The 20535-nt window shown below is 40.8% G+C and overlaps 1 protein-coding gene across 1 annotated transcript in view; it reads left to right on the top strand.

The window, feature by feature from the left end:
• The window catches only part of LOC126471615 (relaxin receptor 1), a 752030-nt gene that overhangs the window by 187188 nt on the left and 544307 nt on the right, over positions 1 to 20535 (top strand). Inside the window, exon 2 of the mRNA XM_050099855.1 lies at positions 17570 to 17689. Within this exon, the coding sequence (XP_049955812.1) occupies positions 17570 to 17689 (120 nt within the window). The remainder of the gene's footprint in view (positions 1 to 17569; positions 17690 to 20535) is intronic.

The raw sequence follows: 20535 nt of genomic DNA, 5'->3' as shown, positions 1-20535 counted from the left end.
ATAAATTCAAAGAGCACAAGAGGAGATCAAGATCACTGTCAATAAAATAATTTGGAGAATGCCACACATACTGTATTGGATGAGCGGCCTTTAAAGCTTTTAAAAGTTCTGAATGCAGGTGTATTTCCATCGCTATGTTTCCGTTCATGGGAGCGTTTTAAATACCCAGTTCTATCGACTGCAAGTAGACAGACATGGTCTATTAAGACCTCTGCTCAATCGTACACGTCTAGATTCATCATACTTGCGTTGCAGACTAACAGAAGAGGGAATAAAACAAACGATTCCGTCAAATATGATAACTGTAAGTTAAATAATGGCAGAGTCTACCTGACATTTAAATTCTACCTGTATGATAATTCACATCTCCAGTGGGATGAAAAAGTATGCAGTCTAGCATTTGACATGTATGCACAGTTCCATGCTTCTTACTAGCCCATGGAAATTCAAGGAGCTGGAACCAATCATCGTAATAGATTGCTCAAAATAGAAGGAGATAGTTAAATCAGAGCCTATAGATGTGAGAATTAAATTTGACTCTTCGACAAATTTTCCTGAACACACCGCAGTGTATGATCTAGCTCTACATGACTGTGTGATTAACTATTGCCCGCTCACCGGTGTTATGTAACGAGCTATATAAATGAACAAAAGCTGTGCCATACCTGAAGCATTTCACAATGACATCTCAAGGTGGGAACACCAGTACGGACGTTCAGGGTTTCCGTGATGAAGAGCAAGGACAGTTCATATTTAAAGATGTTTCATTAGTAGCGTACACAGAAGATTCTGGTATAACAGAGACATTCTCAGCTTGCATTACGTCACTGAGGTCTTTCACGGATGTGAAGTGTTGTAAAACATGGAGGAGTGCCAAGTGGCGAACACATTTCTACCATGGAATTCACTGGGAGGAACCTGGTATACACTATAAAGATATGGTGTCATCACTTCGATTATTTGACCACACAGATACCCTCATGTACATCAAAGGGGAGGGGAAGGTCATATGAATGCATCGCATCTTCAAGTTTTCTGATATTCAAGACTTGGAATTTTACAGGTGACCTTTTCTCTGTCGACTCAAGAAGAAGAAGACGTGTCAAAATAGTGTTGGGTCTGCGTATGAAAATGTAAAATTACTTTTAAGTTGGATGAGAAATAAATGAATTTCTACCCCATAATTTCTGTGTACTTCATTTTTTTCCCATTCCGTCAGTATGTACATTTACCCAGGTACCACATCTGTGGTTCTCCTCAATCACAAGAGATGTAATTTTAGATATGTGTGTTATATGACTTTCGAAGCGAACACGGTCGCGTGCCACCTGCACCCACAACCAAACACGTGCAGCACGACAGGCATAGAGTCCCATGCAACCATGAAATATATTTCGCTATTCTGCAACTTAAACTTCACCTCCTTAATAGGACTCACGTTCAAAACTAATGTCAATTGCCTCCTATACATCTTTTATGTATACAGATGGAATAGGTTTTCTGTAAATAACAACAAGAAAGACATAATTATAGTAACGAATTTTTTCGTATATTCAGTTCTTACAAATACAATTTGATTCATGAGATACAGTTTTGTTCTTGAGATACAATTCGGTTCTTATAGACACAGATACAGATGCATGTCAGTGTTTAGTGATACAAATTTATTCCTTCTACACACTGATTCCTGAGATAAAATTCACAGATAGAATTTGTTTCATGTGATGCAGTTTAGTTCCTTTTTAAGAAAGAGATGCGTTTTTGATACTTTGCGAAACAGTTACAATTTGGTTCGCTTAGAAAACAGAAACTTTCGTATTTTACAATGTGGTTGAACAATCAAGTAGCGGCACTTTTTTGCCCTTCAGCTATTACTATTACAAATAATAGCTATAGACTAAAGTGTAAGGAATTTTGAACAACTTGACAATTTTTTTTTACAATGGACTATGTATGCATTGAAAATACTGCAATAATAGCAGTGGATGTATCCGAAATATCGACAAGTGGCATTTTACTGGGATAAAGAAATACCAAAAAACTAATCGGACTAGGTTGGCTAGTAGCAGGTAAAAGTTAAAAACTAGACTATTACATTTGTGCTTGGTACACATTTTTATATGACATGCTGTCAGACACATTTGAAAATAAAATACACTGCAATTCATATTTCTTTTAAACGAATTTTTTATGATTTTTTATTATCGTTTTATCATTTTTTTCTACACAAGCACACCAAAACTATATACATGGCACACATGGTGTGGAGTCAAAGTGTGACGCACACGGCATGCATGAAAAAAAAATATTTTACATGGTGTGATATGCATGAAAAAACTATTTACACTATAGCATACACTGTGTGCAATCTACTACTACTGTTAACAGTATGATGAGCAGGTCATACTATTCCATACACATTCATTCATATTATACACACTGATTCACTCCCTATAGGTCTCTCCACTCATGTCATGGAGGAGTGAATAGTGTGAGTATGGGAGAGTGTCAGTCCCGTTATCACAACTGGCCCACTTATCGCCATGAGGCGACAGGCCAAATTTCCACTGCAGCACAGTGCACACATCATGCCCTTGTGATTGAATACTAGTTTGCTTCACTATGCGCCATGGTTGTGGTAGAGCGCCATGAACACCACTGTATAGGCATCCCGAGCAATCCTCAACTATGAGGGCCCTTGACACACCATGATGCACACCCTTAGCCTACCTCTGGGTGGCACCTCCCAGCGTGTGATATGCATACATTTTTGCTCGCAGGCTGACAAGCTCCGCCATCAGCATTCCATTCGCCTCGTCTTTCATTAGAGCGATACCATTCTTATTCTGCAAAAAAATACCATAAGGATCATTGGTGTGCATGAGGATGTGTCGAATTCACCGCCGTGGTACCTAATTACTTTCTATGGATCGCAGTTCTTCACCCAGTAGATGAAGCTGTCTGTATCCAAAGAAAGTAATTTCTGACTAGCGAAATGAGTTTTTGCAAACAGGAGTTCGCTTAGATTAAGTACTTCCTGTGAATTTCGTATGCAGGTTTTGAACATCTCTTGTTGACTGTAGACTCAAGTATTCGAAAGAAGGATACAAAAATGCGGTAAGCTATATCACCAAGAGGTCGCCTTTTAGTTACTCGTCGACTTTTAGTCACAGATAAGAGGATAAAACACTTAAATATCAAATAAAGGAAATGGTTATAGTTATTGTCCGTAACTACTTTTGTACATATTTAGCCGTATTCTTTTTAGGAACTGTTTTCCACTAGATCATGTGTCTCTTCCGAGTCCCGGAGTGCACTACATCTCGTATCGTTCCCGACTGCTATCTCCTGTACTGCTTTATATGATTGTTTGGAAATTGAATACTTGAACATTAGCGTTTAAATATTCTATAAGCTCATTCACATAATTCGCTGTATCAGAAAATTTACAAAAGAGTTCCCTTGCGGATGATACATATCGGCAGTATCAGAAAAATCATCATAGAACGGCGCGCACGTGAAATTTGTATCAACTGACACCAACGAAGCATTGCAACATGTTACATTTTCATCTTCTGCTGAAACTTTCAGAATTACTTGTTATACAATCCGTTTTAACTTTTTTCTTACTTGATGGTTGCGACAGTAAAAGTAGCTCAGACACCCCATAATTCCCAAACACTTGATGTCCACCAACAGACTCTTCATAGCCACAGTTGCACTCTGTATAATAGCTTCGTATTTGTTTCGTTGATTTTCTTTTGTTTTATAGGAGTTCTAGCGTCTTATGAATCTGTGAATGTCTTATCAAGAAAAGAATTTGTCTCACACTTCTCTCTCTTCCTTGCGCTTTCAACAACCCAAAACAAATATAATGTAGTATGTATCTTCCAAGAGACAAACTTCGGGTATAGTTGTTGTTTCCTACAGTTTTAGGCAGGCTCAACGAAACAAGAATAGTTACAAATCGCTAACGGTTTTGAAAATTGCTGGGATGTTCCAAATCGTATTTGTATTATTGATATAAAACGTATAGTCATACAGACTAAAAGATTCAATTATAAAGGCACCCATAGTATTGTGCTATTAACACTGATTGGGGTTGAATGTACAGTTGTATACTTAGATGTAGGCACTGATGGTAGAATAACTGATGGTTAAGTTTTTAATAATTGTAAACTGTCAGAATGTCCTTAGCATAATACTTTGAACTTTAGAGCTCAGGACAGACACCATACGTCATTCTTGCTAATTATTCATTTGCACTAAAAAATTATGTTATGAAATGCTACCCTTTTACAGGTCAACGAATGCAAAATCGGGTGTTTAATTATTGGCTCTGTAAAGCAATAAATGTGCCCGAATAATATTTTGAACTTATATCCACATGTTTCCGAGTGTTATGAACACCATTTCTTCTAAACCCTAAAAATCAAGGGCATCTGACAAGATGAATTGTGGTCTCCAAAAATTTATCATAACAGAGAAGAGTAACAATTCCCATTATGCGCTGCTTGGCACATTTGATTCTCACCATTTACAAACTCAAGAAGAAGGGCGCAGAGGGACACTAGTCGAAACAAATGTACACTGGAACCCATAAACATATGCACTAACGGAAAAAATAAATGCAACACTCTCAAGGACAAGGTCATCTTATTGAAACGTGATAAGACATCATTGTAGGAGTGTATGGTAACAAATACTGATCAAATCAAACACGCATGTAACAGTAAATGTAGCCAAACAGTCGCATCAATACACAGTGTAAGATCCTCTCGAGGCAACTCAGGCGCGATTTCTTGCATTCAAACGATCATAAAGGCGCCGCGTGGAAAACTTGGCAAATTTTTCCAAGCATATTGCACCTCTTGTTGCAGTTCGGCAACTTTCTTGCAGGCACCAGACAACGAGCAAGTTCCCGGCTCACCATGTCCCATTAGCGTTCAGTTGCCGAGAGATCTGATGAGCTTGCTGGCACGTTTCGTCTCAGCAGCCGTATGTGATCGTGCATTGTCCTTCAGAAAAACCACACCACCTTTCTGTCGAAGAACTAGCAGGAACACGAGGATAGCAACCTGTGGACTATAGCTGGCACGCGTTACTTTATCTAGCCGAAACATCAAATGTGACCGAAATATAAATTCCATGGAATGAGAATATTCCCATTTACTTCTGTACAAATCATCTGTATAAGGTTCACTTTTACAATTTTTTGGCTTTATTAACCTCCTAACAACGCTACATCAGAAAACTGTGATTATTTTGTTTCGTATTTCCGCGTCTGTTGTTTCAAAATCTGCTGCAATATTTTCAAGTGCGTCCTCCTTCGTAATCGTTTTTTTTTTAAAACCGACGAGTTTTGTTACCCGAGGTACAGGAACGTAATTCAACCGCTCGGTCACCCCGGCCGGCTAAGTAATTCATTTTCTGAATTAACAGATTAGTTTTTGCACTGGTCCACACACATTTAGGCACGGGGAGTCTCATATTCTTTACACAAAACTTCATCAAGTTTGGCACAAACTTCCAGCAACTGGTAAGTTGAGCAAGTAATTGTAGCAAACTTCAATAAACATTTCTGTTTCCACGCCTGCTTTTTTGAATTCGTAGTTACGCAAGTAATATCAATTATATACCGTATTTTGCGACTGCAATAAAAGTCTTATTTAGACCATACGCGTTTTGCTTAATTTCAAAGCATATTCAATGCTCACTATAACAATGTGATTTTCCTTACAAATCTGTACGTCAAGATCGTAAACAGTTTTCATTTATATTAGTACTATTAAATAACATTAAATTACAATTATGAGGGGCGTTCAATAAGAAATGGAACACAATTTTTTCTGAAAGCAGATTGGTTTTATTCAGGATTCCAATATATGTGGTATTATTCCCCACTCTTTTGGCTACAAAACCTTAGTTTTCAACACAGTTTTCGTTCAACGCAACGGCCTTGCGGCAGCTTTACTTAGAGTGTCTTTATAGCCGGACAATTCAACTCTACTGATCGACGTCGAAGCCAACGTCTTGCTGCATCAATAACCCTCCCCCTCTCCTCCCCCCCCCCCCCCCAATCATCCACGCACTGTTTCCTTCTGCATCCTTCTTTAGGCCAAACAGATGAAAGTCGGCAGGCGCGAAATCCAGGTTGTTAGGTGTATGAGAATGAACAGTGCAATGAAGTTCTGTGAGCTCTTCTTGGGTGCACGGACTTATGAGAGGTCTTGCACTGTCAAGGAGAAGGAAAAGTTCGTTTGCATTTTTTTTGGCGACGAACAAGATGAAGTCGTTTCGTCAGTATCCTGTGGGTAACACAGTAAACTTCAGAGTTGATCGTTCTACCATGAGGGAGGACAAAAATAGAGTTCCAGAAGACCGTCGCCATAATTTTTCCGGCTGAGGGTTCGGCTTTGAGCTTTTTCTTCGGAGGAGTGGTGGTGTGATGCCATTCCATGGATTGCAGGTTTATTTCCGGTTCGATGTGATAAACATATGTTTCATCCCCTGTGACGGTGTTTTCTGCAAAAAAAGAGTCACGATCAGCCTCGGTACAATTCCGCACAGATGGTTCTTAGTTGCTCTTTACGGACTTCTGTTAGACGGCGAGGAACCCAGAGAGCAGACATCTTTGACTACCCTTATAGGTGGACGAGTGCGTCGGCATTACCAACGGAGACTTCCAGTTTTGCAACGAAGTGTTTGAGATTCGTTGATCACCTCGACTGAGACTATCCGCACGTTCCAACATTGCAGGAGTCACAACTGCCCAACTGTTTACGGCCGGCCGGCGCGCGGGAAATCGGAAAGATTTGTGGGACCTTGTTGCGATGATGACAGACATCTCGCCCAAAGACCCACCGTGCTTTTGTTCACTGCCAGGTCTCCGTAGATATTCTGCCAGCGCCTATGAATATCTGCGATACTCTGCTTTTCCTCTAAATGAAACTCAGTGACAGCTCTCTGCTTGGAACGCACCTCCGTTATAAAGATTATTTCGACTGCTACGTATAGCACCGCCAGCTATCGGAACTTCATGAAACTATAGGGGCTGAAGCGGGAATATTCCACGGTGCCCGGCAACAAATTCCGCATTTTTCAACCGAAACTGGGCGAGAAAAAATGAGTTGCATTACTTATTGAATGCCTCTCGTATTACTCATGACTTTTTGATTCCAACTTCATTCGTATTATTCTTCCACACGCTCGGCTTTTAGAGCATTGCACTTTCCTGACACTGGATGCACAAAACATGGAAGAGGAAGTGTTTAACGTTCCGTCGACAACGAGGTAATTAGATGCGGAGCACAAGTTTGGATTAGGGAAGGGTGGAGAAGGAAATCGGCCGTTCTCTTTCAAAGGAACTATCCCGGAATTTGCCTTCAGCGATTTAGGGAAAACACGGGAAACCTAAATCAGGATGGCCGGACGCAGGTTTGAATCGTCGTCCTCCCGAATGCGAGTCTCGTGTGCTGACCAGTGCGCTACCTCGCTCGGTACAGAACATGAAAACGAAAGTATATCTAGTGTCGGTGTGCGATGTTCTAAAAATGGAGTACCTATGTGTGGAAGAACATTAGGAATGAAGAAGGTTACAAAAACTCGTGGATAATAATGATAATTTAAAATTGTTTAATACTTGTGATGTAAAAATGAGAACTGTTTACGATCTTGGCAAACAGAATAGTTGCATTGTTACAGTGACAACTTAAGATGCTATAAAATAAAGCGAAACGCGTATGATCTAAATGAGACTTTTTTGCACTCGCAAAATATGGTATACAACGTAAATTACTTGTGCTTCAAAAACTGTTCACTCTAACTTGCGGAAACAACTTCTGGAAGTTAAGGAAACTTGTGGAAGCCGGCTTGCTGGGGTGTTTCCACGTCAAAGAACCTGCGGAAATATCTTCTGAAAGTGACTTGCGAAAGGTTAGTTGCTAGTGGATTCACGCCCTAATGCGCTTGGCATGTTGTCCTCAAGTTGGCTGAGAGGTTGCAGCTGAGGCCTCGGTTCTCCTGGCGTCATCATTTGTGTGAATGGGATTCCTGCGACGAAGCGCTGCAAGTTTCAGCTAACCCGAAGGAGACTCAGAAAGGTTCATGCCAGCAGATCCTGCACACTACTCCATTCGGTTGATTCCTTGCCGGCTGAGGGTAGCGCTCATGGATCTTCATCTTGAAAGACAAACGCGTCGCTGAAATATTGATTACAGGGGAGGAAAAGAGGTAGGAGATTCCTGTGTTGATATTGCAAAGCCTTCAAATTACCCTTGTTATCTATGAGAGACATCAGACATCCACACATGATTCCGGCTCAAAAGGCGATTGAATCACCTTCTGGCTCAACGCGTATGACTGCAAGCCTAAGACGTGCGTCAGTAGGCCTACTGACCGCCTCCACACACGATCTTCACGCGTCAGACAATTTCTGTCCTTCATGACAGACGTCTGTCTGATGTCGGTAAGCATAGTGCCTAATCAGATTGTCTGGTTTCCATTCAAATAACACATTTGAGATGGGCAGGTTTCCACCTATACCACTTACAAACGTGAACTTAGAAATACTTAGGCCTGTGGGTGACAAAAAGCTAAATTGCTTCCATAAAGTATATCGTTTACATTAAATGTTACCTTTTTTTATAACGGGCAAAGTTGTAAATATTTCAATTTCTGTAAACCACACAGCAATTCAAGAATATTTTTACTGGTACACGTATCGATTCCACCATTTCTCTAATATCTGAAACTCAACAACTACTCTTTTAATAAACTGTAGCAGCAGAATATCAGTCTACCCCCTATTTTAACGCCGGCCGCGGTGGTCTAGCGGTTCAGGCGCTCAGTCCGGAACCGCGCGACTGCTACGGTCGCAGGTTCGAATCCTGCCTCGGGCATGGATGTGTGTGACGTCCTTAGATTAGTTAGGTTTAAGGAGTTCTAAGTTCTAGGGGACTGATGACCACAGATGTTAAGTCCCATAGTGCTCAGAGCCATTTGAACCATTTTTGAACCCTATTTTAACAAGAAACACAGAATATAATGTGGCTTATAGGGTACTTGGCTTCTCGTGCGACAACCAGTATACTCAATTTACTGTACGTGCCGAATGGCTGTCTCCGGACTTTTTACTTTGGTTGCAACGATCAATCAGGACTCATTTAATTCCTTGGCTAACAAACGAAATACTTGCAGCCTTCGTTTTCAATATAATTTTCATTTAAGTGAATCAATAGCGTTGTGATGAGATATTCAAATTCATTTGATCAAAATCTCCTATTTACTTAACTGTAAGTTGAAAATATTTTATTGAGTACTCAATATCGTTATAGAGACCATATACATTGTATTTCATCAGAACGGCTACAATAATGTCATCGAACAATACAAACAATAATTTCTCATATAATTTGATAGTAAACGAATTTGTATTCTGCGCCATGTTAATAATACGGCATTCGACGACTATTTCTTGTTCTTTTCTCGCTTTGACAGTGACATGCTGGGCCTCGATTAACATTTGTTAGAAGAGAGCGACAAACGATAAGACGAATTATCACTGATTAATGCGAAAGCAGCAAAAGCAGAATGACGACACACGTACTGTCCGAGCACTTTCTGTTGTCCGATGACAAAAAAAAAAAAAAAAAAAAAAAAAAAAAAAAAAAAAAAAAAAAAAAAAAAAGGTTCAAATGACTGAGCACTATGGGACTTAACTTCTGAGGTCATCAGTCCCCTAGAACTTAGAACTACTTAAACCTAACTAACCTAAGGACATCATACGTCCATGCCCGAGGCAAGATTCGAACCTGCGACCGTAGCGGTCGCGCGGTTCCAGACTGAAGCGCTTAGAACCGCTCGGCCACTCCGGCCGGCTCCGATGTCAGAAAGGACAACTGTCGAGCACTTCAGTAAACACGAGGCATGTTGGAGGCAGATGCAGCAGATTCCCTCCAATGCTGCTACCAATACCTAACAAGACAAGTTGGACATGTTCCACTGTTACAACAAGTACATGTCATTTGAATTGTCTCTCGACCGTTGTATACAGACTGAGTCATATGATCTTCTATATTTCTAAATCGTTGAAGATATCGTTATTCTAGATTCACTGACATCATTCACAACAAAATTCTGACTAAACAACGCGTAGTTTTGTGTCATAGAAACATCAATACAGAGAGACGTGCGTCATCTTTTTGAATATAAGGAGCAGTCATACGCAAACTAAACGGATGGTAAAAAACAAGTAAACTGTCTATTATTTCAAAAGAAATAGCCATAGCTTGCTAATATATTAATCCCACTGTGAGACAAGACGGTCAATATCCGCAAGAATAACTGTTTGCGGTTGCCTACGCAACCATGATTGTCCCCAGGTGCGCAGTTCTTCGACGGCCACGAATGTCTTTCTTCAGGGCTACAAAAATATGGGAATTGGATGCAGAGAGATCGGGACTGCATGGGGGACGTGTGTCCAAGTGGACACACTGCAAAAATTGAATCACGCTCCCCATTCAAAACGGCCAGTAATGTTGACGGATGGCGTGATTCTGTTTCAGGATAATGGCGGTCCATATGTTAGGAAGATTGTTCCGACTAAGCATTAAGCGGCAGAAGTTTCATTGGGAAGCCTTTACTCACCCTCCATACAGTCCTGGTCCCTCCGAATGCAATTTCGATACTTTTGGAGTCCTGAAGAAAGACACTGGCGGCCACCGAGTTGCTTCGGACGAAGAGGTGGACGCCTGGGTACAGTCGTGGTTCCGTGGGCAGCCGCAAACATTTTTCCATGCCTCATATTGGGATAAATAAATTAACAGTTTTGGCGATTATTTTTAAAATAATGAACAATTTTTTTCTATTTTTCCATCTGTCTCGTTTTCATATGATTGCCCCTTAGACAAGTATAATAACGATTTTTTTTTCTCATAGCATTGCAGATTTCAAATAGGTGAATTCGGTATAATACGATACACATCTCAAATTTAATTGGTGGCTTCTGAGAAATTATAGTTTCCGGATTTAAGGTTTTTCTCTTTAGGAGATCAAACAACCCAGTCTCAAGCGGTGGTTTATGAAATAATAGACAGTTTAGATGAGTTTAGTTATTTGCATGTTACATCGATCATACTTGCAATTGTTCTTTAGGACTAGAGACCGGATTTTAGACATCCTAAAAACCTGAAAATATCCACACAAATATGCATGCAAATTCTTAAAAATGTATGAAAAGTGTCGAAATACGCAAGACCAAATAATAAAAAAACATGGTAGTTACTGCGTGCATTACATCTCCAGGTCGAACCTGTGCATATCAATTACGAGGAAGAGCGCCGGCCACGCGAAAAATCGGTACATTTAGATCCCTGATATATTTTCGTGAATACTTTCTGCTAGGAGTTAGAAAGGGGCCTTTCTAGGATTACTTTCTGAAAATTTGCAAAATGGAGACGCATACAGTGTTTCAAGAATTATTCCTTCTTTGTTATTGTTGCCGGTAAAAAGGGGATGCCATGCGAGTGAGTCGCAGCGAAACAATCGACGTGTACAGGACCAACTTCGAGATATATCGCACGCAGAGGAACACTCTCAAAAACTCCGTAATATTTTATTTAAAAAGCAACATACAGTCACGAATTTTTTGAACAGCATTAACTTTTAATTAATACTATTGAAACAAAGCATCATTTATAATTTATTTTACATTTTCCTACTATTGTAAACACAAACGACCAAGAACTGTTCCAAATTTTCGGTAGTAAGATTGTGTCTTCGATCACTCAAAACATTTTTATAAGCAGAAAATGACCATTCTACATCAACTGAGCTAATTGGGCAGTGTTTGAATTTGGGTGCTATGTTGGCACTTATTGTTTTGGTAAAAGTTCACCCGTCCCATTAATAAAACTATCAATTTGGCTCAAGGGTTCAGAGCCAGTGTTATTGTTTAAAATGTTTTCAGAATTTTCTTTATGTTTTCTTGTGAATATCTCCTGCAATGAGGAGTTCACTAGAATAAATTTATTAATTAACTAAATATATACATTCAACGCTAAATCTTGAGTTCCAAGCTTTTTAATACTTGCAGGTATATGGGAAAAAAGAGTGCTAATCACAGCAATGTCTTTATTAATACCGGAATCGTTAAAAGCTTCCTTGCACTGGCAAACTGCCAAAGCGTCTGCACTACCGTAGTCGTTTACTACTCCTCTAATGGCCACGAAATGTTCATTGTAAAACAACACAGCTTCGACCCACGTACTCAATGAGTTACCACTGGGTCGGAACGTAAACGCACATTCGTAAGTTTTTCTTTGTAGGTCTTGATGCGAGCAGGAGACTTTAGAAACACTTTCTTTGTGGATGAAATTAGTTTATTTACATTCACAAACGTGGAACGTACTTCTTCAGCAAAGCGATGTACTCCATGAGCAAAGCACGTCACTTGAATCAAATTGGGATAAAATACTCGCAGGACTTTTCCTGCTTTGATCGTATAGGGAGCAGCATCTGAAATAAACACAAACACCCTTTCATCTGCAGAAGATTCTGGAAATATTTTTCTAATACTGTCATTCACAAATCTGGCGATCGTAGTATGATTTACTTTTTCAAGTTCTTTGCAGGCCGCTAAATAGGAAGAAGAAGGCTCTTCTTTTAAAGCACCATCAGTTAAATTTGCAATGTAACGGCCACAAGTGTCTGTAGTTTCGTCAACTGAAAACCAGATAATGCTGTCCTTGAGTTCGTTGCGTATGTCTTCCACAACATTTACGTAAATTGTCGGTATGTAATATTTACGCAATGTTGATTCATCTGGTATATTTTGATGTAAGCAATATTTACGAAGGAATCCTTTGAGGATAGGGTTAGTAAGTTCTTGAAGAGGAATATTGCTTGCAATGAATGCTTCACATAGATCCACGTTAAACCGACTTTTTTGGTTACCTTTGGACAAATCCCTGCTACTGCAACTTGCTGTTGTCAGAAGTTATCGTGGTCCGTTCTTCTGCATTCCTGCGATATCAAGACTTGTCTTGACATGCTGGTCTATTTGAAACTTTTTTTTTTGGCACGAAACGTTTTTCTCGCAAACTCGACAATATAAAATAATTCCGTCAAGCGTAAATGTTCCAGGTTGGTCAGCTATCCATGAAACGACGTTTCTTTTTACGGGCGGCATGGGGCACACACATTACACACTGCACGTCGTAAACACGTTCAGCTGTGTACAAATAAATACAAAGCTAAACTGAAACAACGGACGTGCGAATAAAAGCTTGCGTAGTTTAATTTTTGCCGACGCGTACGGTATGACAACGGAGGGGATTAACCAGGGGGGGGGGGGGGGGGGGGCCGAAGTGGCCGTGCGGTTACAGGCGCTGCAGTCTGAAACCGCAAGACTGCTACGGTCGCAGGTTCGAATCCTGCCTCGGGCATGGATGTTTGTGATGTCCTTAGGTTAGTTAGGTTTAACTAGTTCTAAGTTCTAGGGGACTAATGACCTCAGCAGTTGAGTCCCATAGTGCTCATAGCCATTTGAACCATTTTGAACCGTGGGGGGGGGGGGGGCGCAGGGGCATGCTGTGTGTCTATTTCCTCTTCTGTGATGATAGCGCTAGACAGTGGACTCTCGGTTAGCGATTGCACGCAGTTGAGGTCGCGGTCAATCTGTGAGACATCAAAACTAGATCGAGCTAGAGACCGCCTGTCTAAATTTTTAAAATATTGTAAACATAGAGCCAAAATATTTATCGTCACTAGTTCTTAGTTAAAATATGCAATAACCGGTGAAAAGGTTCCAAATATGCAAATGCATAGAATCCGGTCTCTAGTTATGACTGTCTCGCCTGACCGCAGCTTCACGCAGCTAACAGACTAGCAGGTATTTTGAAATGGATTAGACGTTATAAAACTGCAGTAAGCATATCTACGTGCGTCAGACAAGGTCGTCGTATTGAATGGAAGGCAAAAAAAGCTAAGGCATCTGCGGACGATACAACAGTTGGGCCGCGGTAACGATACTGCTTTTGTTCCTGTCAGTGTTGCAACAATATTGAATCTCTCACAGTTACAGGATACGTGAAACCTTAAAAAGTGATATGAAATTATTTAAGTAATAAAATAATTATTCTAAGTGAAATATGAGGGCTCGAGTTCAACGTTTCGTCGACGCCATTATCATCAGGGACGCAGAGCTTAGCCAACTGGATAAATGATGGGGAAGGAAATCGGCCATCGCACCTTGAGAAGTAATTGTTCTGATATTCCTTAAAGCGATGAATGGAAACCACACGAGATGTAAATCCATTTCCGTAGTTGAGTGGTCAGCGTATCTGGCTCCCATACGGAGAACCTGGTTCTATTCCCGATACTATCAAGAAATTTTCCTTGGTGGGAAGGGGTGCACTCAGCCTTGTGATGCCAACTGAGGAGATAATTAAATGAGATGTAGCGGCTCTACGGTCTGGAAAGTCGGCAAAAGACCGGGAGAGCGGTGTGCTGACCATAAGGTCCTCCATACCGCATCCGCGTGTCGGCGGCGCATCGTTATCCCCTGAGCCTCCTGGACCTGAACGAGGTGCTCGTAAAGCTCGTATACGAGAGATAAATCGCAATGCCAGTCAGGAATCTGAACGCTGTTCTTCCTGAAAACAAGTTCAACATCTTAACCACTACGTCATCCTGCTTAGTACACTTCAACATAAAATGTTACATTATTTTAATTCAGCTTTTCGGAAATACCGTAAGTACTTAGAGCGTTTAACAACATCAGTTGGTTTTTTGAGAGTAATAAATATTAAGCGAGTTGCCAGATTAAGCTCTCAATGCTTCTTAGTCACCTTCTCTATGTAAATGAGCTGTCTTCAACCCTGATATTGGCTTGACTACATGCTCTTACCTTCTTCTAGCATTTGAACTGACTTGCCGAATCAGTGAAATTTAACGTGGACCGCCGAACCACGGTTCAGCTTGGAATTTGGCGAACCAGAGCTAGAGGTGAAAGAGTCTATAAGAAGCAGAAGAAAGTCCTAGAAGCTATCGAACATTCAGTTCTGGACCTTTGGGTTTGCAGTCTGATACTGAGCCACACATCTGCTTTACAAGAATGCAATACAGCATGACGATACAGTACGCAATAGAATTACAGTTTACAATGAAAAACTTTTTAACGGGTTCATGTCCCATACTAAACATTTAATAAACTTCAAGCTAACGAAATACAGCGTTCAACATTTGAGCTTCAGCTGATACTGTATTGGTTCGTCAGATAGTAAAAACTCACAGAACCAACACGAAATTCATTATGGCCTCGGAGTATCCGTTTCCTATCGATTCGGAAGCACTGACGTGAGAAGTCAGGGGGAAGTTGAGGGATGACAATATAGTAAATTCTCCCACGTAACTGCAACTGCAAGACTTCATACATGGGGTCGCCAAGACCGTGCGTGTCAGTTCTCTTACTATGAATTTTTAAGCCTTTAATTGCTCTGCACGTGTTAACGCCGTGCGCCTTCGTACCTGTCCCTGTGTGCTCTGAACGTGTTTACGCTAGCCACCAGTCCTTCTACCTGGTACTCTGAACGTGTCTACGCGTACACACGTCCAGAGTATGAGGTAGAAGGACTAGTGGCGCGCGTAAACACGTAGGTTAGGGAATTCAGTATTCCGTGATCCACAGTGTCAAGAGTGTAGCGAGAATACCAAATTTCAGGAATTACCTCTCACCTCGGACAACGCAGTGGCGGACAGCCTTTACTTAACGACCGAGATAAGCAGCTTTTGCGTAGAATTATGAGTGCATACAGACAAGGAATACTGCGTGAAATAACCGCAGAAATTAATGTGGGACGCACGATGAACGCATCCGCTAGGACAATGCAGCGAAATTTGGCGTTAATAGACTATGGCAGCAGACGACCGACACGAGTGGCTTTGCTAATATCACGACATCGCCTCCAGCGCCTCTCCTAGGCTCGTGATCCTATTGGATGGACCCTAGATGACTGGCAAACCGTGTCGTGGTCAGATGAGTCCCGATTTCAGTTTGTAAGAGCTGATGGTAGCGTTCGAGTATGGCTCAGACCTCATGGAACTATCGACCCTACACGGCACTGTGCAAGCTAGTGGTGGCTCCATGATGGTGTGGGCTGTGTTTATGTGGAATGGACTGGGTCCTCTGGTCCAATTGAACCGATCATTGAATGGAAGTGTTTAAGTTCGGCTACTTGGAGACCATTTGCAACCATTTATGGACTTCATTTTCGAAAACAACGATATCATGTCACTGGGCCCCAGCCGTTCGCGACATGTTTGAAGAACGTTATCGACAAACCGAGCGATTGACTTGGCCACCCAGCTCGCCCAATATGAATTCTATAGAACATTTATAGGACATAATAGAGAGGTCAGTTCGTGCACAGCATCCTGCACCGGCAACGCTTTCGACATTATGGACAACTACAATGGCAGCATGACTCCGTATTTCTGTAGGGGACTTCTAGCGACTTGTTGAGTTCGTGACACATCGAGCTGGTGCTCTGCGCCGGTCAGAAGAAGGGCCGACATGATATTAGGAGGCATCCAATTACTTTTGTCACCTCAGTGTATAAGATAATCGACTGCTCCATTATCGATTTCGTTTGTTCATTTCATATTCCTATCATCGTTTTCATGTAGAAGGGCGTTTTTCATAGAAATGGATTAATGAAGTAGTTAGTAAGGATTCAGTTTAAAGAAGTGTCTGTTTATTGTGTCTATGTGTGCTATGATTTTTCTATGTATTTTTAACATCAATTAAGCGTATTGACTATTTAATGTTTACGACTGTAACAATGTGACGCCGATAAAACAATTCTTCTATAAGCCGAAGTTGGATTCTTGCAGTCTATTTCTACTCACTGCCCTTCCCGTTGATTAGCAACATGTTCATAAATCTGGCGGTTTCTTAAGAGACACGTTCTAAATTAATCCTGTTAATGTCGTCACATACGTTTGTTTACAATTTTGTGGCTCATCTGCAGTAGGCAGATTGCCACAAAGGAGCTGACTAAACAGGAACTCCGCTGTTTATTTTCATCCCTAATTGATATCCCTAGAATTCCCTCTTATCGCTGTCGAAGCCAACAGTGTTGACTGGAGGCTGGAGGGAGCTTGTGCAACGGTTAAGATCATGGAATTGTGTTCGCAAGAGAGGGGGTAGGGGAACCGAAGCATTGCCCGACCGTCCTAATTCCAGTTTAGCACTGTTTCCCTAAATCCTCCTGGCAGATACTGTGATAGCTGCGTAGCAGGACTACAGATGACTTCCTGAGGGTTCGCACTCCGTTCCCATTTCTTGTCCAGCAGTGCCAGTACTTCGTACCAAATGACCTCGACTCGGACTGGGCGATGAACCCGCGTTCTCTTGTTGCAGCGAAGGAGCACGCTCTTATCTTTACGGCACCGGAATCTCCGCGACAGTTTGCATCAGAGCGCACAATTCTTGGACGACCGACGTAGCAGAGCCGCAGCTGACCTCATGCCTAGGACTGACGACTAAGCAGTGGTGCTATCGTTTCAGGCAGCTGCTCCCGGGCCAGCTTCGCCTGCAGCAACTCCTCGCTGTGCATCCCGCAGCATTACATGTGTAACGGACACGCAGACTGCCCAGATGCCAGCGATGAAGACGTCTACGCTTGTGGTAACTCTCTTACACTTCGTTCCTTCTAGAACGTAACTATCTAAAAATTTAAAAAAAAATAATGCAAAGGACATATGGAACTGCGGTGTAGGCAAGATACAACTTACAAAGTGTCTGAAACGTTGTGTCACAGGGGGATGGTATTTGGCAATTACCCAGTCAGAAGTTCCAACTCTAAAGGTTTCATTCTGGTTTTATATTCGTTTTGAGAATTATGTTACGACTTTGCATTTTAGTTACATACTAGTTTTACTAGTTTGCTTCACCTTTCCACTCTAGTTAGTTGCATGTTCCATATATGATTTCAGCAATTTATTTTTACCGAAGTGATGAGGAACGAGTTAGTTTACAAGATATGTTAGCACGATTAGTTTCAGTCGATGGCCACATGTCGACCATTAACAAGTTCCTAAATGACACACTGGCCTAAATTTAACATTAATGGATGTATTTTTCAACTACGCTTAAAACTAGGGTTCTTTTTTATAACCTATTGCTTTTTAAAATAGAAATTCATCTATGGAGCAGCAGAAGTCGCCCAGAAGAACTGATTTTTGCTTGGATTGAGATTCTTAGCGAATTGTTGTATCTGGATATCTACGTTGACCAGTTGATAATTATGAGGCCTAGCAATTTTCCACGGCCCAAAAAGGAGAGGTTTACTTAGCTCTTGCCTTCTAAAGTTGTCTCGATGTCTCCATTGGCTTTCTTCTCCTCCGTCTGCAGATCGTAACACGTGAGGGATCAGCAGTGAGTAACAGAATGGCAAGTTGCAGTATTTCCACGTTACTGCTATGGAAGTCTCGAAATAAAAGGATGCCACCGGCTTTAGTTCTCTCAACCTCAAGAATCAGGAAACTAAGTCTTAGATCTAATCTAATATCACTGTCTGCATCAAAAATCGCAGATTTTAATAATAGTTTATCGAACACCATGTAAAGTCACAAAAATACTTCCACACGGTATTGATGACAGTATGAGATCGTACGTAAACGTGTCCGGGGCTGTTTCGAACAATAGTTCGCTATTACGCGCCACTGCGAACCACACACAAGACACACGTATTGACTGTCGGAGCACTAGTCCAAAACTGGGGTACAAACGTCTTCCGAGGCTGCGTTAGAGTATACCTTAATCTGAATGAGACTTAATTTCAATCCGCATCAGGAATATCTTGCTGGTGTGAAATATAGTTACTTGTGATTGGTCGGTTCAGCCCATCTATGATTTACAGCATTAAATGAAATCTTTAATAATTCTTTGTGCGTAACTTTATATTGATTGAAATTATAAATAGAGGGTTGTCAATGTGGCTAAATGTTGTCAGTACATGTATAGGTGGCTATAAACATTTAAGCTGTGAACAGAAGTTATGCGCTTGGCGCCAAACCAATTAGATGAATCACCGTCCTTTTGCTATACGCTACAGAAAGATACGGCTTCTACTCACAACACCATTCTCAAGCTTCATGACCATCTGTCACTTTGTGGGTTGGGTTGGTCTACCGACCTTTGGCGGCTGGCTAGCATGTAGCGGCGTGAGCCTTCGTATGCCGTATAACAAAACATGATAGAACATGGCCTGAAATTTGGCATAAACACCACATGTCTCACAACCAACATGTTTTTTATGATTTTTTGTTTTCAACAAAAAGTGGAAAACTTAAAAAAATAAGGAAAACTCCAGCACTACTGGGGCTTATCCACACAGCTACGGTACCGTTTCCCCTAATATTTTCGTCTATTAATATTTCAAATTTCATTTTTACTTTTTTTCCTAAGGTGCACGTCCTTATTGTCGGATAACAATCATAACTACTGTATATTATAACCTGTATTAATGATCCAGGTCTTCTATTTCATTTTACAGTTACAATATACTTAAATGTTAATAATTATCTGATCTCTACACGCAATATATAACAAATTTCATTTGTTGCACTCACGACGCAGTTACTTCATTTGTCCATAAGCTTATGTTTGTTGTTGCAATTGTGGCATTAGCTATCGATCCACCGGCTGATCTTGGCGTTCAGGTGTATGTAGCATCCCTTCTCCATTCCTGTCCAACACTATAATGTATGTAACATACATTCGACAAGACCCACATTAGATAAGTAGAATAATGTAATCTTCTTGAAAAATGAAATTACCATAATGTTTTCCACATTAATATTTGTTAATATAAACAAACTGGCTTTAATATAAAGCACACATTTTACGTGCTTATTCAGTGAGTTAATAGTTGCTTGGTTCATTTACAAACGAGACCTGACTTTTTATGTCACTATGACAAATGCTAGCTGGCGATGCTTCGTCCAGGCCACTGCTGCGTTCTTGGCCGCACAACTGGTGGCTGTCAGTCCATAGTGTCAGCCGGTACAAGTTATTAACAACTGCGCCACACGTACATAGGTGTCATTAAACGCTCAGCTGAATCAACATATCTCTCTGTGACTGCACTCTGTTTTGTTTCTTCTGTAAGCTACGCATATAAATAACATAAGTATACAATATTCGTGGCCAACGCGACAGACCATTATCAATACACTGAAATACTAATATGTATACATCTAATAATCTTAACCTGTACTTAATGTTATTACCTACGGCTTTCTGTGTCACTATGTCATGACCAGAAGCCATAGTTCGAAAGGGCTATGCTCTTTAACCTCAAATTTTAAGTATAGTCCTCATGAATCACACAGCTTACAGAAAATATTTTTTACACTTTCTCAGATGCTTCTATTTCATCATAGCTTGATATCTGAGATAGTAGATGATTAATTACATCATCAATACTTTTATTTAACCCAATAAAGTTACACTTCGTTATTCAAATCTTG

Source organism: Schistocerca serialis, chromosome 3 (assembly GCF_023864345.2).
Source record: "Schistocerca serialis cubense isolate TAMUIC-IGC-003099 chromosome 3, iqSchSeri2.2, whole genome shotgun sequence".
Taxonomy (NCBI): domain Eukaryota; kingdom Metazoa; phylum Arthropoda; class Insecta; order Orthoptera; family Acrididae; genus Schistocerca; species Schistocerca serialis.
The sequence above is the reverse complement of the archived record's forward strand: the minus strand, read 5'-3'. Positions and strand labels throughout refer to the sequence as shown.